The sequence below is a fragment of the Fusarium solani genome, assembly GCF_023522795.1.
Source record: "Fusarium solani strain SB1 chromosome Unknown bctg00000003_1, whole genome shotgun sequence".
Lineage (NCBI taxonomy): Eukaryota > Fungi > Ascomycota > Sordariomycetes > Hypocreales > Nectriaceae > Fusarium > Fusarium solani.
In genome coordinates this window covers 2,025,402-2,042,367 of record NW_027072154.1, presented here as the reverse complement: position 1 = coordinate 2,042,367, position 16,966 = coordinate 2,025,402, and the positions used below count along the sequence as shown (strand labels likewise).

The following is a 16,966-nucleotide window of genomic DNA, read 5'->3' as shown; positions in this document are numbered from 1 at the left end:
AGACCAGCATGCGAAATGCATGAAGTGGCTTCTTCGAAACAAATCCCATCAGGTCCTGCGCCGCGCCGCCGTATTGCCCAATCGCACGTCGTTCACAGTCATTCTGGCATGACTCTCTCCCATTCGCGAGATACTTCCGGGAAGCGGACGCGTCTGAACTTCGTGGGTGGCCTCATTTGCATTTCCAGACGATTGCCTAAAATGATTTGGTATCAATCCTGGCCTAACAGCAATAATTGCCGAGCATTTGACCGTCTCTCAGGGTTCTCTCCATCGCAATCATGTGAACATGTACCATCGACGCTACGCTGAGGTGTCCTTCTTCATGGCCGCCGCAAGCAGCAGTCCACAATGAAAGAAGTGGTAAATCAAAAATTACACCCCCCATGGTCCCGAAGGACAATGGAGCATGGAGCTACTCCGCGCTGTGCAATGCAGGCCCTCCACGCTGATTCCCCCCATTCATGAGCGGGGTTAATCGGAATAAGGTAAGTATGAAGAGGAAAGGAAAACAAGTAAGGGCCAGGAGAAGGCTGCGCTTATATAGCAGAAAAATGGCATGGTCCGTGCATCAAGTGGACCCCTTGTGCCTGAGGCCCAAAGATTCAACTCAGCGGGTGCCTTAACTTCGGCGTCAATGCTCCGCTCTTGCCTGGGGCTGAGCGAGGATGCAGCAGGTGGTTGGCCTCAGATAATCGATAATCGAGATTGCCCGGGGGTTAATCAATGAGAAGCGCAAACGAAGAGGCCGCGCCGCATCAACATGGATGGATGTCAGCCACTGCGACTGCAACAGCCACATCGCGCCAAGCGCGAGACAACCAAGGCTGCACGGCTGAGGTAACAACAGACATGATGGCTCCAGGAGACGGCATTTCTCTGTCGTAACGGACAAACAATTCCAGCGTCATTGCAGGTCACTCTCCCCGGCTCTGTCGTGCAGGTTCTAGACGCTTGCACTCCCACGGCAAGGCACGAAGCCTATTTGGTGCCCTCCGGATACGGCCCGGGGTTTCCTTCTGCATGCTGCAAGGCGGTGAGGCATCAAGAGTTCTTCCCAGCCCCAGCCGCCCTTGGCCAGTGGTTGCCATCAGGGTGGAGCCTCGGTCTCATGACGCATTCAACACCAAGCCACTCGCCATCTTCCATTCTGCCCTGATAACGACCTCTTCATCATCTGCACTCAACTTTCATCCACGACATCAACCGCTTTACTACCTTTCTCACCATCATCGACCCTCAAACTCGAGTTTAAGCACGAGACCCTTGTACCATGAGATTCTCGACCGTCACCGCGTGTCTGACTGCCTGCTTGGCGCCAGCCGCGGCTCTCAGCGTCCTCAATGGCCGCGCGCCCGACGTCACGATCAACGATGACCTCAAAATTCCTGGCGATTCTCCCCTCGAGCTCTGCCCCGGCGACCATGCTGCCGACCTCATCAAGATCGACAGCGTCGATTTGCTGCCCAACCCTCCCCAGGCGTACGGTTACCCCGCTCAACGATAATAGCGCTCGGGATATAGTACTAACGTTGTGATAGTGGCCAGGAGCTGGTGATCAAGGCCAAGGGAACCGTCAAGCAGAAGATTGAGGAGGGCGCCTACGTTTTGCTCACCGTCAAGTACGGCCTCATCCGCCTCATCAGCACCAAGGCCGATCTCTGCGAGCAGATTGGAAACGTCGACCTCAAGTGCCCCGTCGAGGCTGGTGACCTGGAAATCCTCAAGACCGTCGACCTCCCTGCTGAGATTCCTCCTGTATGTTCACGTCCACCTGATTCTGTCGTATTATCATTCTAACTTTGTGCAGGGCAAGTACACCGTGCTGGCTGATGTCTTCACCGTCGAGGATGTGCAGATCACCTGCCTGACTGCGACCGTTGAGTTTTCCCGAAGTAGCAAGGGCCTGTTTGGTCTCGACCTGTAATGGTGGATTTTGGCGTACACAGCAACATGCGTATGGCGCGTTGTCTTCGTATTAAGTATTGGGCACTGGCACGTTGTCATGGGTCTCTGGGTTTGACGTTTGGTTTGGCGAATTTCTTGCTCTCGTTTAGCATCTTTCAGCGGCTTTAGAATCGATTTGGCATATACGAGAATCCGTCCTTTGTATCGTTTCCACGTTCTCGTTGCTAGACATGCGGATTGCCCTGGATAATATGTTGAAAGTAGAATAACAATACCGCCTGCTTAGCCTAGGTTCATGTCTACACTGCGTGTGCGTCCCGCTTCCGAATTACGTGCGCCGAGAATACCATCGCTCCCCTTACTCTCCAAACAGACGTCGAACTCGCCTCAAAACACTGTCCTTCTCGGGGTCATAGGGGTGATCTTTACTAGGGATCTCAAGAACGGTAGGGAAGGCCGCGGTGTAGGTGTCGATACGGTGTCGTATTCTATCGGCAATCTGCAAATCTCGTCAGGATCTTGAACCGCAAGTGATATACTGGGCCTCAGACATGTTGGTTAATAAGCACAATGCCAATGTCCTTTCGCTCATCGGTGAACCGGTCGAAGGCAGCCTCAATGGCTCCGGTGTCTGTTTTGTTGTCGACAACGAGAAAGTTCTTCTGAGGATCGGCGCCCGTGGTGACGTGCTAGTCTCTTGTGTCAGTCAACAGAGGAAGAGCCCAATGCGATGCGATACTCACACCGATGCCCGCGAGGAGCAGCCCTGTTACGGAATCCTGAATGCGAGCTACGTCAGCGCAACAGCGTCTACCAAGAGCCCGTGATCGTAGCAAGCCCATACCTCATCACCGATGACGGCGAGAAACTGGCGATCCTTGTAATCCGCCTGAGAAGCCATGGCGAATGTTCTGAGCGAAGGTGAAGTCGTGGGATACTCGTTATTCGATCCCGTCCTCGAAGATGAAGGCGGGAGGTTCGTGTGTTAGGTAAGGTACACAACAGAAGGCGCCTGAGGCTCCGCCTGATGCCGACTGGTGAATGGACCTGCCTGAAGCTCTGACCACCCCCCGCGCCCCAGCCTAGAGGTGCTGGCCACTAAGATAGAGGTGCTAAGAGGATACCTAACAAAGAAATAGTATCGCCCTCAGCAACAGCCAACATCTCATCTCCAAGTAAACAACATCTGGCCTCGCTGCCATCGCCTTCTCACGCTCCCTCCGCTCGCTGCGGTAACATACGACGGTCCATCCGAATATCGCGGTTTCGAAGAGCAGTGTTTTAGGCCATACTTGCGCCTTTCGTCACCATGCCGCGCTTGGTTCGTAGGACGCCGCTCCTTGAGCGCATCAAGTCCATGTTGAATCCCATGGACTTCTTGCTTTGGCTGTCCGAGGAGCTTGAGACAAGAGATTGGGACTCGACTACTGCAGGCACTCAACTCGGCTTGGCTATGAACTTTGTGTTCCTGATTGCGCGCGCCAATTCAGCTTCTTCGTCGAGCGACGATGTTTTCAGTGATGACGCTGGCACTGGCTGGCTGGCTTTCTTTGTGAGCTACCTCCGCCTCCTTAGTCTTGTTCAAGCTAACCAAACAATACCAAAGATTTACCCTCTGGTCTGGATCCTCATCTTTTTCTCGTCCACGAACGCTTTCTACACGATTACACGAACCCGCAAGTACCGACTTTTTCAAGTTGACGTTGAGGAGAAGCTCTCGACGCCTTCTGCACGCCGTGTAAAGGTCGACCAGTCCAACTCATCGCCGGCAACACCCCTAAGATATCTCGCAAGCATCCTCACGCCAGAATCCGCCGAGTCGCGAGCTCATCCCGACAAGGGCTCCGATGTTTGGGAGTTGTCGATCTGGGATCCTCTCCCAGTCTCGCTGCGGCTCTTCTGCCTCTTTGGCCCCGGCCATGTGCTGGTGTACATGATCTTTCTGCCTCTGGCCCCCTTGGACCCCCGACCGAGCGTGACCGTTTTCAACACTCTCCTTCTGCAGGTCATCATCACTGGCCAGCTGCTCTTCTTCTTCTCGATTCACGCAGCAAGCTAAGGACACGGCGATCATCCAGAAGCAGGTGATGAAGGAGTATGACACCAAGTTTGTCCACCCTCGATTGCACCCTGTTGTCCGTGATGTTGGTACGCAGTTCTCCGACGACCAGCCTCAGAAGTACCAAGACTTTGTGCAAACCGGCACTCCGACCACTCAGATCCGGCACTCTTTCCAGACTCACGCCAACCCTTATATCCAATCTGTTGGGACACCCGAAAAAAGGACATCACCCCTACTCCTAGCAACGTCATGAAGCCGCATATGTTTACACCTCCTACGGCTAGCCGACGCTCAGAGCTCTTCAGACCTAGCGCCAGCCAAAGAAGTTCTGTCCCTCGCCATAGCCTGCCCGCCGGATATACTTCAACTGGCACTTCATCAGGAGTTTCAAACATCAACTTTGGCGGCAACATGGGAATTCACACCCATCACAAGTCTCCTCTAAAGAAAACCACGAGCTTGAACGAGCTCACCTCGCAGGAGACCGCATCTCCACGAAACTCACGAGAAATGGCAGCCTATGAGCAGAGGAACTGGGGGCAAGGAACTCCTTCCAAGCACACAGAGAACCGTCGATTGACGGGCTCAAACCTGAGCGGTGCTGGTAACCCCTTTGCGAGCCTGGGTAGAAAACAGGCCCCCCAGGAACGCCCTAACCCACGGTGGTAGATTGGGGTTTTCTTTTCTTTTTGTTTTACGTGCAAGTTGCATTACATAGCGGGTAACCGCAACTTCGGGCGGCATTCACAGGTCGGCGTTAAGGTTGTTCTTTCTGAATATGGATCTCGACGCGAAATTGAAGACATGCATATCCCGTTACTGAGGAAGCTTATTCGTGTTATGAAGGTTTTGTTCCTGGTTTTCCTTTACCCAAATAGATACCTATCTGCCCACTCGCCCCTTCATAGCCTGGAAAGCGTGATGGTGTTGTGGGCGTAGCTGCCACCTGCCCTTTGCACTTTCAACACATCTGTACCTGCCTTCTCCGAATAACGTACGAATTGTCTTGGTAGGTAGGTACCTACCTAGGTACCTAGGAAGTGAGAGTAAAAGCATTCAGTACCTCCTTCTCCTGGGACAAGATTGCGCGAGCTGTGTTCAACCTATGGATTTCAACATTATCACATTGATCCATTCTTGTTCTGCTCATCCCCGACTCTTCTCGCTCATATTAGCTGACATCTGTGAGGCTCAGCAAATCGTGTCCACTGGCTGGCTTGTCTGCCTCCGCTGAACCCAACTAGAAGCAACACCCTACATGGTACACCGATATACCATCGCCCTCTGGCTTCGCAGCTGTCCATCCTCTCGGGTCCATACATGCCTGACCCGCATTGGGCATCCCTCCGACGTAGACCTCCGTCTTTCGAAGGCCCTGAAAAGATGACAGAGGCCCGCCCGGGGAAAGGGCACAGCCGAAGGCTCACACTCGGTGACGTTGGAGGATGGATCAAAATTAGACAAGAACCGGGTCGGAGCACCACCTTGGGAGACGTAGGAGCCTGGTTCAAGAACAAGCTCCCAAGCAACCGCCCAGAACGAGGAGGGACGCTGAGAAAGAATGAACTTTGGGAAAATCAGGAACAGATGGCAAAGAAATCGTCGGAAGCACTTGGTGAAGGTAGCCGGGACATTCCCCCGTCCACAGGCCACACTTCACAACATCGACGTCACCTTACTGATAGTCACCATCTGAATCAACGAGGTGGTATACGCACTTCGGACCAAATTACGGCTTGGAATACACCAAAAAACCTCAGCGAGGCGTTGCCAGACCCCAGTTTCCCGGGGAGAAGGCTCCTGCAGGCCATGGCATTTCTACAGACAGCCACAAAGAGAGCCGGACTCCTTTGGGTCACATGAGCTCCCTCAGCGTCGGGAAAATGCGTGGCGATATGGCAAGAGATGATGTTGGAACGATGGAATCGAAAAAGGCACCCGAGTCGGCAGCTATCACGGAGCCACACACCTCTGCAGTATCTGTGAAGAAGCCACCCATACTATTGTTGGAAGACATGGAGGCCAGGGAAAAGGCTCGCGAACTACGGAGAAGCTTGAAGGAGAGCGGCGATTGGCTCGGTGTCCAGGGTTGTAATCCTCACACAGGAGTTCCCGATGCCAGTTCCTCAGAGAGCGGCGGAGACACCATGAGAGTGGTGCGCGAGCTCCAGGGGCTATCAAAGATGAATTTGTCTGAAGCTACGAGGCAAGAAATCGAAAGTCACATCGAACAAATAGCACAGGAGCAACATGACAAACGGAACCAGAGATTGACCAAACAACAGCAAGCGGCAGCTTCTGTCACTGGCAGATGGCGACGGAAAACTCATCAGTGGTTATCAGCCCAGGAACCCGTTTTAAGCCCTATTGCCCAATCGCAAAGAAGCGAATCGGTATTTTCAAGTCAGTCCTTTGCTTTCTTTCTCTTCTGCACAACACATACTAACCTCGAGGTTGATATAGGGAAGCGACAGCCGCATGTCAATGGAGGGATGGCCGAACAACAGGAATTGGTAGATCTAGGTACACCCGAAGGCCGTTCGCCTTCTAGGCAGTGGCCAAAGACAAGCGGATCTCCTCAAAGATCTTTCTCGGACTCATCAGACACGGTAGTGCGAACTCCTCACCAACTGCGCCTCGGAGACCTGTCACCTACCGCCCTGGAGCTCTTTGAGAACGGGATTATTTTTGACGAACCCTCAGAGCCTGGACCAAATGATGGCTCCCCTCTTCGAGCCAACCTAAGCCGCTCCCAGCATGTCACAGAAAGACGGGGTGGCTTTCCAGAGACAAAGAACCCGCGGGGCGACAAAGCAGCGACTGTTGCCAATGATTCACAAACAAGCGAACAACAAGGACAGCGTCAAAAGCGAGTTGTCATGCCTTTTTTAGGCAGAGGCCCCCAGGCGGAAGCAGACTCAGGAGGGGTACAGAAGGTCCCCAAAACACGCAGCAGCGCTTCACTTCCCGGTCTCTCGAAGATCGTCAACCCGCTGCCACTGAATCACAGCTTCAGCCTGGCCTCGTCAAAGAGCATGCTCGACGAATTCATTCATCGCAGGAACCCTCCTTCCCAAAGCCCCGTGCGCGATTCGACGACAAACCACCACAAGAAATCCGCTATCCTTCAGACACCCTCAAACCCGATCGTACACAATTCACCAGCAGAAAACCAGCCGCACCCCAACTTAGGGTCGTTATACCAGCAGGAGAACCTAGAAAGAAGTGTGTAGAGCCCACAGCTAGCAGGAGCCCTGGCAGACGAGTCGCACTGCCAACGGCAGGTGAAGGACAGTCCCTGCCGGTTGCCGACAGTGCAGCGACTGGATTGGATCCCAGAAACGACAGCGAGAAGCGAAACCAGATTCCTGGATTACGACGAGTCAACAAAGACATCGGATTCAGATCTCCTCAGCTATCCCCAGACACCAAAGAGAGAAGAGGTGGTCGGTACAGGATTGAGAGATCAGCTCATGACGATGGAGGAAATACAAGCCGACGTCAATACCCTTAGGAAGAAGCTCGCCCTGGTAGACCAACCGAGCTTGACGACGCTCAAGAGCAAAGACGACAGCAACGGCATCAGAACCTGGGCGCAGGACGCAATGCGGGACATTACGAACAAGGGCAACGAGGTGAAACGGACGTGCGCTTCCACACGCATCACCACCACTACTGGATACGCCCAGACCATGTCAACATCCCACCCCAAACCAGATTACGACTCACAGACAGGTCTTCAACAGAGGCGCAAAGCGAACCGCACGATTCAGAAACTTCGAGGCTTGGGAACAACGCCAGGCGCCCTGGAGATTTCCCAGGAGAATCGTGGTCGGAGTACTTGGCCGAGATCGGGGTCTGCAACAGAGACTCGAGCAATCGATACTATATCGAGACACCAGGAGCTTACAGAGCGGTACCCAGAACTGCCCCCCGAGATTTGTGTTTCCAGCAAAGAGCCAGAACCGACGTCAGAGGTGCCCGCGGCTAGTCTCCAGTACAGCAGTCTGTCCACATCAACTTCTACGATGGAGTTGGGCGACATGGGGAACACGACAGCGGCAGACACCCTCCAGGAGGACAAGACCTGCAAGAGCCCGCAATACCTTCTCAGACAGAGGCTGGAACACGGCACAGAAGCCAACAATCAGACAATGGACATGGCAGTGCACGTGCCAGGCAGCTTTCCCACTCGTCTCAACGCCGAAGACGGCATCGCAGATCCTTCCAGTAATGGATATGGTAAAGACGGCAGACGAGGATTATGGGATGCTATTAAGGAGGTCTCGAATGCGGTGAAGGGGTGTTGCGTATGGGTTTTGAAATTGTACTGGCGAACGGTGCAGCCTGTCTTTAATTCAAGATCGGAGTACTGGGAGCGGACTGGCCAGGCTAACAACTGGAGGGACTTGGCAAGATTTGCTCTTGCGTTTCCCTTGATATTCAGCATGGTGGTGCTCATGATGTGGATTATGGAGTTCACGACTATCATGAAGCGTTGCATGAATGAGTACGAGGACGAGAGAATGGAATGTTTGGTCGTTGGAACGTTGGCCATGTTTCGGCGGAGCCTGACCGGAGTGTAAGGTAACGGCCGGGCGGATACTCGGGAAGCGGCCGGTGCCGGCGAGGAGAGGCGGTGGCGGGGCTTTGGGCCAGGCCTGTTGCAGGGGAGAAAAGTGATATAGACATTGACCCGGGGCAAAGCGTGCGCCGATGGCGGGTCCGGAGGGCTGGGCATCAGGGAAGTTCGGCGACTACGGAGGGGAAAGGGGTGGCATGAGGATGTGTTGTGTAGACATTGATAACACTGGTAGAGTCAGAGCATTGGCCAGGATGGCCTTTTAATGAAAATGACATTAATTATAGAGACTCAGCAGAGGAAAAGCATTGAGGTTTGCTGGAGGTTTAGATGCTAGATACGGGCTGAAAGGTGAACAGCGATATAGGAGAGTGTGGATAACCGTGGGTTAATGGCCCTCCAAATGTCGGGCAAGGGCGAAGTAACGTAATGTAATGTAATGGCATTAAGGAGAGGACAGGCGCCCGCTGAGAAGCAAGCTAATGTCGTAATTGATGGAACCCTTGGTTGCTCCTCAGCGCTGTCTGAGATGGAAGCTCGCATCGGAGGTTGAAGAAGCGGGCATCGGCCGGCAGGATCGGAGCGACGGCCAATGGCGGCACGTCATTTAGCAATCAGGGCAGGTGCGGCGTGTGGGGCTACCCCGCGCTGGCGTCTCTGTCTGCCAGTGTCTGGCCTGTTGGTGACCTCGGAATGCTGACGGGCGCCGCAAACGGACCCCTCCGATCATCGGCGCTCCCAAGAAATGGCACCCTGTCTGGTTTTTTTGATCAAGCTCGACGAGTTGGTCCGTAGGTAGGGGAGGGGGGCAGCTCAGCTTGGGAAATTTAATAAAGTCCAAGGGTCGGGGCGTCCTTTTTTCTTGTTCTTTCCCAATTCCAGTTCTGCCTGTTTCTCCCTTGGACGTTGTTCCATCATCATAAAATCTTCCCCTCGAGGTGAACAGTCCAGGTTCTCTCTCTTCTCTCTCCCTTTCACTCTATACATCCTCCTCTCACTCTCCTGGGCAAGTCATTTTACGCTCCTCTTCCTCCTGTTACTCCTAGATCACATCTTGTGTGCCTGCCAAAGACTCGATCTTGTCTCACGCACAAATCGCCACAATGCCTGCTCCCGTGGGTACCCCCCAGACCCTCTACGACAAGGTGCTGTCGGCGCACATCGTCGACGAGAAGCTGGATGGCACAATTCTTCTGTACATCGGTAAGTTTGAGAGTTTTACTGCTTTCTGCATTGAAAAGCACGAGGCCTGACAAAAAATTCGATTAGACCGACATCTGGTCCACGAGGTGACATCACCAGTAAGTTTATCTTGACCCTCCTACAAAGGATCTACATTGGCCCCCGACAGCCGCTGACCAGAATTCCCTACAGCAAGCTTTCGAGGGCCTGAAGAACGCCGGCCGAAAAGTCCGAAGACCAGACTGCACTCTGGCCACCACTGACCACGTATGTTTTGCCAATTGCATCTAAACCTGGAATCTTGGCATCGACTAACATGAGGCGCCACAGAACATCCCCACCACCTCCCGCAAGACCCTCAAGGACATCGCCTCGTTTATCGAGGAGGACGACTCGCGAACCCAGTGTGTCACCCTGGAGGAGAATGTCAAGGACTTTGGCGTCACATACTTTGGCCTGAGCGACAAGCGACAGGGCATTGTCCATGTCATCGGTCCTGAGCAGGGCTTCACCCTCCCCGGCACCACCGTCGTGTGTGGTGACAGCCACACCTCAACCCATGGCGCCTTTGGAGCTCTGGCCTTCGGTATCGGCACCTCCGAGGTCGAGCACGTGCTGGCCACCCAGTGTTTGATCACCAAGCGCAGCAAGAACATGAGGATACAGGTCGATGGTGAGCTGTCCCCCGGTGTCAGCTCCAAGGATGTGGTTCTCCACGCCATTGGCAAGATCGGTACTGCCGGAGGTACCGGCGCCGTCATTGAGTTCTGCGGCTCCGTTATCCGCAGCCTGAGCGTGGAGGCTCGCATGTCCATCTGCAATATGTCTATTGAGGGTGGTGCTCGTGCCGGTATGGTTGCCCCTGATGAGACCACCTTCGAGTACCTCAAGGGCCGACCCCTGGCTCCCAAGTATGGCTCCGAGACCTGGGACAAGGCCGTCGCCTACTGGAAGTCTCTGGCATCGGACCCCGATGCCAAGTACGACATTGATGTCTTCATTGACGCCAAGGATATCATCCCTACCCTGACCTGGGGAACCAGCCCTGAGGATGTTGTCCCCATCACCGGCTCCGTTCCGGACCCCGAGACTTTTAGCACCGAGGCCAAGAAGGCTGCTGGTCGCCGCATGCTTGAGTACATGGGCCTCACTGCCGGCACTCCCATGGAGGATATCCCCGTCGACAAGGTGTTTATCGGTTCGTGCACCAACTCCCGAATTGAGGATCTGCGCGCCGCCGCCAACGTGGTCAAGGGACGCAAGATTGCCGCCAACATCAAGCGCGCCATGGTTGTTCCTGGCTCTGGACTTGTCAAGACTCAGGCCGAGGAGGAGGGTCTCGACCAGATCTTCCTCGATGCCGGTTTCGAGTGGCGGGAGGCTGGATGCAGTATGTGCCTGGGCATGAACCCCGATATCCTGGCCCCCAGGGAGCGATGCGCCAGCACGTCTAACCGAAACTTCGAGGGCCGTCAGGGTGCCCTGAGCCGAACTCACCTCATGTCGCCCGTCATGGCTGCCGCCGCCGCCATTGTGGGCAAGCTGGCCGATGTCCGCAAGCTGTCTCACTACACCCACGACTCTACCTTCAAGGCCCGCGAGCTTCCTGCCGAGGAGCCCCACGTCGATGAGAGGACCAAGGACGATTCGGAGGAGCGGGAGATCATTGGTGACCAGCCCCAGGATACCGAGCCTCACACCAACACCCTGGTTGGAGACAACGACTCGGCCGGCCTGCCCAAGTTCACCATCTGGAAGGGTACCGCCGCTCCCCTGGACCGATCCAACGTCGACACCGACGCCATCATTCCCAAGCAGTTCCTCAAGACCATTAAGCGAACTGGTCTGGGCTCGGCTGCCTTTTACGAGCTGCGATACAACCACGACGGCTCCGAGAACGCCGACTTTATCCTGAACCAGGGCAAGTACCGACAGAGCAAGATCCTCGTGGTTACCGGACCCAACTTTGGTTGTGGTAGCTCCCGAGAGCACGCTCCCTGGGCTCTCCTCGACTTTGGCATCAAGTGCATCATCGCCCCCTCGTTTGCCGATATCTTCTTCAACAACACCTTCAAGAACGGCATGCTGCCCATCAGGATCGATGACAAGGCTACCCTTGATGCCATCGCAGCTGAGGCCCGGGCTGGACGCGACATCGAGATCGACCTGCCCAACCAGCTCATCAAGAAGGACTCGGGCGAGACCATCTGCAGCTTCGATGTTGAGGAGTTCCGCAAGCACTGCCTGGTCAACGGCCTCGACGACATTGGCCTCACTATGCAGCAGGAGGACAAGATCGCCGAGTTCGAGCGACGGATGACGGCTAACACCCCTTGGCTCGACGGCACTGGCTACCTGAAGCGCCCTGGACAGGGTGGCAAGCTGGCTGCCAAGGCCGTGGCCGTTCCCAAGACAAATCGTGGCGAGGAGAAGAAGGAGCCCCTGGATTGGTAATCGAGATGACCAGCTGGTAGCGGTCAGACGAGGTTTTATATCAAAATGGTCTTTACGGCGAAGTGGATTGGGCAACTGGCATACTGCTGCGATTAGCATCTTTTTTTATTTGGTTTCTGGAATTGGCATGGGACGGAGGTTGGTGATCAAGTAACGCTGGCCCCGTGGTTGAATGAATGAATGGATGAAAAAAGTGCCCAAAAGTGGCATCAATATTAGTTATGGGGTGTTTTCTAGTCGAGATTTATGGATGCTTCAACGCGGAGCTGATCCAAGTCGAATGAATCTGAAAGACGCAATTGCGCGCTAGATCTTGAAACATGATGGTGTCCTAACCAGAGTGAAAGACGTAGATGCTGTATACATTAAAACAGGTTGTTGAGATTATTCCCTACCTCATCTCGTCTCTCAGGACGCCAATATGGACCACAAATCCAGCACTAGACCTCAAGTCTTCTGGGAGGGCATCGTCGGGGACTCTCCAGACGCGGAAGGATGCGTGAAACGTCTCGAGCCATGACTCAAAGACCTCGTCGTTGCGAAGCTGCTGGCCTATGACACAGATACACGGTCGTGAGTCGTCACCCGTGAAGGCATCGTCGGCGGAGCGTAGACGGCATGCATCGACGCAGGTTTGGACAAAGGGCGACACGAGGGCGTAGTTGTAGACACAGTCGCAGGCAACGACGGCGTCGAAACTGCGCACTTTACCACTCCCCGTTAGGCTTGGTGTTACCTCGTCCGTCTCCCAATCCAGTGTGGTGAAGTTGATGCTGGGCTTGGACACAGGGTGAGCGTGACCACCACGCTTCTTCCTAGACCTCCCCGTTGGCGTGGACGTGCCAGAAGAGCCCAGAGCGGACTCGAGGTTTTCGTCAATGTTGCGCTGGAGGAGGCGCTGGACGTAGGACTGGTCCGTCAGGACGTAGCGGGCGACGCGCGGGGCGAGAGCGAGGGCACTCAGGGGGAGATGCCGCAGCCGAGCTCAAGGACCGAGGGGGAGCTCGAGGTGGTGGCCCATACAGGGTTGGAAGGGGATGCGAGCCATGAGGCGAAGCTGGGGGATATCTTCCAGATGACTATAGTTGAAAGGTTTTAACAACTAATTGCAATGGGTGAAAGAAAAAGATGAATGCTTGAATAAGATGGTATGTCCTGACCTGCTCCGGTTGTGCCGCCTGCACGAGATGATGAGAGGACGGCGGGCGACTGATGAATGGTAAAGTCGTGCCCTGCGACAGAGACGTCTACTGACGCAGCGCGAGGGTCGATGAAGCCGAGGTCTAGCGAGGGAATAGGTTGAGTAGAGGAGAAACGTCTCTATCCCCAATTCAGTGACTGAAGCCTTCGAGTATACAGCATGTGTCTCACCTTCTTCTGGGTCCTCAACCTCGGGCTCCAGCTGGTCGATGAGGGCTGCAAGGGAGCCCATGATGGGAGCACGGGCACTCTATGGGGCTCCTGTGAGGAGAGGTGAAGTATTGATATTGTTTTGAGGTTGCTGCGCAAGTCATGAGGGATAATGGAGAAACGTCGTTCGATGGGTGAAAGTTGAGGTGAAAGTGCCTGAGTTGGTCGTTGCGAGTGGATCCGCTTTTCCATATTCAGCTTCATGATGGACCAGGGCAGGGAAGATGAGTTGTCAACGCTAATAATTGACAGAAAGAAACATTTATATAAGAGAAGACATGATGTAAAAGGAAATGTGATATTCGTAATTCGGCATGTCGACTGTAAACGCCTGGCTAAGCTCCAACTGAAACCAACCTGCTCCCACTCTTTGCTCCATGTTACTCACCTCTGTATCTACCCACGCGACCAAGTGTTAACCATCAGCCGCCTCATAAACCAAGTTTCCAAAACAGTAAACCCCCATGACTAAACCCAACCGGCATAACGATACCCTTATATCCCAGGATCCCAGCTCTCTGACCAAGCCAAGCATCTGCCAAGTGTCCGTGGCTTGGCCGTGGCCCATCCCGGACAGTGACAGTGAGCAATTCTCCGATACGTTCACGGCTCGACAACCAGCTCATCTCTCGATCAACCTCATTAGACACATGAACGATTTATTCCGTAATCATAGACCATCTCCAAGACCCTCACTCGCAAAAAACAAGAGGACGTGCCCTTAGGAGTTAAACAAGGAAAGCAAAAAGACACAAGCTCCTCACACTCCAGGCCAAGTCAAGCATGGCGTTCCCGTCAGTCAGCCCTCCTTTTCATGCTGCATGTTTCCGCTTCCATCTTCTTTCTACTGTCTGGGCGAGTGGGTTGTCTGTCTGTCGTTTCTCCTCTCCGCCTTCTACACCAGCCCGTCATACAGGGATAGCGCCGAGACAATCGTCTCGTCTCGCTTGCTGCCCTCCTTGAACTCTTCCATGTCTAAGCTGCCGTTCTCGTCCTTGTCCATCATGCGGAAGATCTTCTTTACTCGCTTTTCTGGGGTATCTTCGTCTTCGGGGAGTTTAACCATGGACCCAACCTGAGCGACGTTAGCAGCTGAAGAGGGAACATATCCCCAGAACCCCAAGACTCACCATCTTGTAGATGGCTTCAACAATCTTGAGCATCTCATCGTAGCTAATCTTGCCGTCGCCGTCAATGTCGTACAGCTGGAAGGCCCAGTCCAGCTTGTCCTCCATCTTGCCTCGGCTAGTAACACTCAACGCGCAGATGAATTCCTTAAAGTCGATGTTGCCCGACTTGTCGCTATCGAACACGTTGAACACATAATCGGCGAATGAGCTCGGATCCCCAAACGGGAAGAATTGTCGGTAGATCTTTTGGAACTCCTCCTTGGTGAGCGTGCCAGAGGGGCAGTCCTTGAGGAAACCTAGGGGCCCCATTGTCAGGCAAACCGTCTTATCTCGGAGAGGGGGGGTCGACATGGCGACCAGGGGTTGGCAGTGGCGACGGCGGCGGCAGCAGACTCACCCTTGTACCATTGCTGCAGCTCCTTCTTGTCAAAGTGAGTCGACTTTTGGAGCTCGACGAGCTGGTCTTGCGACAGCTTGGACTGCCTGGATGGGGGAACGGTAGTGGTCAGCATTATAAACCGTCATCGTGGTTAAGCCGATCCAAGTACAATGACGTCGGTCCCTAGCTTCCGCGGGGATCCGAAGTTGACAAATGCGATTGCGCCTGACGAGGCTCTGGCTCAAAGGGCGATGCACGTCACCGGGGTGCGCGGGGGAGGCAACGCCCATGAAGCGAGGACGGCGAAAAACATGACAGATGTAGATTACAAAGATGCACTCACGATTTGCCCATGGTGTCTTAGAGTCCGGTTCGTGTATCGGCGGGGCCTGGATAGCGAGCGCGAATTGCGCAACCGTCTATGGGAAATAGGACGTCCCGGTGCTTCTCGAAGGCAGGAAAATGAGGGACTGCGGAGACAGGTCGCGAAGGCGACAGAGAGGTCTGGTTCGAGAGGCGTCGGGCAGTCGTGGATGGGTGTATCGAGGTTGACGTCTCAAAGATTTGGTGGAAGAGGCGACGTTGGCGGAACCGAGTGGAAACGACGGGACCTTGGTGAGGGGGAGGCTTTCAGGGTCGTGAGAGGTGGGCGTGTGGTGGGCGTGACAGCAAGACGCAGCCGTTGATCGCGATCATCAAGTTGGTAGGTAGGTATAGATGTTGTTTCAGGTTCTGGGGTTCGAGAATATTCAAAGGTGAGAGTGTTAGATGCAAGCACTCGAGAGAGCGAAGCAAGCTTGGGGCGGTGGTGGTGGGATACCGGTACGTCGTAAGAGTGGAGGCCGCTAGGTGACAAGAGGACGGACGGACGACGTTTGGGTTGGAGGAGGAGAGGATGTGGATGTGGACGACGGACCGGGCAAAGTTGGAATGGATGGACGCGAGCGAGCGAGTGTGCGTGTGAGAGTGACGGCTCGGGTGAGCGAGATCTGGGGGCGTTGAGAGTCCTGGGCTGGAGGCGGCTCTTGAAACGTGGGACCTGAAGCAGGGCGAGCTTCAGCGGGCCTTCAGCGCCTTGTCCAGCAGGTCATAGGGGCCTCGGGTGCATCCAGGTGCATCCAGCCCGGTGGCCTCCCTCCTGTCGGGCTGTTGAGGTGCTGCCCACTGGGGACACGCCGCTTTAGTGGGGGCGGGGTCAATCAATGGGTGACGGACCTGGACCCCGCAGGAGGTGGTGATGGACGGACAAGGGCACTTCAGTCTGGGATCCTCGCTTTCCGTCTCCCAAGACCGAGACGACTCTGATGACGAATCCCGACGCGACGACTCGAAACTATTGGTCTATCGTGAGTCCTTGTACAATTCGAGACGTGACCCGAAATGTCTCGCAGTCTTGGCCAAAAGCTTCAGATGTCCCATTGCTTATCCTCGCAAAAAAAAAAAAAAAAAACCCACCTCAAACATGGAACGCTACCCATCACCGACCTCTAGCCGAGCGAGGGCCAATCACTTGCCTCTTTCAACGCCTGCCACCTCTTTACGGCAACCGCTCCGTTGACCATCTGCCCTGTGGCAGCCCAGCCCTGGCCACACCCGGGGGGCGGCGACGTGAGCTTCCTCATCCTTGTGTGGCTGTGGCGGAGTCTTGCAAAGCACCGAGAGGACGAACTGGTTCTGTCAGAGGAGAGTCCAAGTTGGCATTAGTCATCATTACCTACTCTACTCGGGTTAGCTGCCAATCTCTACGCTACAGCAACACAAACCCTGTCTCTGGCTCTCCAAAGGTACAACCACCATTAACCATGCCATTGACGAAAGAAGAAGTACCTTGCTCCCTCCCTGGCACCCAAAAAAAAGGT

The 16,966-nt window shown here is 54.6% G+C and overlaps 5 protein-coding genes across 5 annotated transcripts; 2 read left to right on the top strand and 3 right to left on the bottom strand.

Annotated features, from left to right (window-relative positions):
• Positions 1 to 1,273: 1,273 nt before the first annotated feature.
• Positions 1,274 to 1,927, top strand: MRS44_006202 (uncharacterized protein; the record flags this gene model as incomplete). Its single annotated transcript, XM_046268541.2, has 3 exons — positions 1,274 to 1,482; positions 1,542 to 1,758; positions 1,811 to 1,927. 3 exons carry the CDS (start codon positions 1,274 to 1,276, stop codon positions 1,925 to 1,927), a joined length of 543 nt encoding a protein of 180 aa, XP_046140215.1.
• A 339-nt stretch (positions 1,928 to 2,266) lies between these two features.
• On the bottom strand, positions 2,267 to 2,809 carry MRS44_006201 (uncharacterized protein; the record flags this gene model as incomplete). Its single annotated transcript, XM_065621682.1, has 4 exons — positions 2,267 to 2,407; positions 2,478 to 2,597; positions 2,652 to 2,687; positions 2,753 to 2,809. The coding sequence occupies 4 exons, from the start codon at positions 2,807 to 2,809 to the stop codon at positions 2,267 to 2,269; spliced, it is 354 nt and encodes a 117-aa protein (XP_065477754.1).
• A 6,846-nt stretch (positions 2,810 to 9,655) lies between these two features.
• MRS44_006200 (uncharacterized protein) lies at positions 9,656 to 12,188 on the top strand (the record flags this gene model as incomplete). Its single annotated transcript, XM_046268545.2, has 4 exons — positions 9,656 to 9,755; positions 9,822 to 9,853; positions 9,927 to 10,001; positions 10,065 to 12,188. 4 exons carry the CDS (start codon positions 9,656 to 9,658, stop codon positions 12,186 to 12,188), a joined length of 2,331 nt encoding a protein of 776 aa, XP_046140219.2.
• A 391-nt stretch (positions 12,189 to 12,579) lies between these two features.
• On the bottom strand, positions 12,580 to 13,620 carry MRS44_006199 (uncharacterized protein; the record flags this gene model as incomplete). The annotated part of the gene is made up of 4 exons (XM_065621681.1): positions 12,580 to 13,147; positions 13,212 to 13,245; positions 13,349 to 13,471; positions 13,560 to 13,620. The coding sequence occupies 4 exons, from the start codon at positions 13,618 to 13,620 to the stop codon at positions 12,580 to 12,582; spliced, it is 786 nt and encodes a 261-aa protein (XP_065477753.1).
• An 873-nt stretch (positions 13,621 to 14,493) lies between these two features.
• MRS44_006198 (uncharacterized protein) lies at positions 14,494 to 15,240 on the bottom strand (the record flags this gene model as incomplete). Its single annotated transcript, XM_046268549.2, has 3 exons — positions 14,494 to 14,673; positions 14,729 to 15,024; positions 15,126 to 15,240. 3 exons carry the CDS (start codon positions 15,238 to 15,240, stop codon positions 14,494 to 14,496), a joined length of 591 nt encoding a protein of 196 aa, XP_046140221.2.
• Positions 15,241 to 16,966: the final 1,726 nt, after the last annotated feature.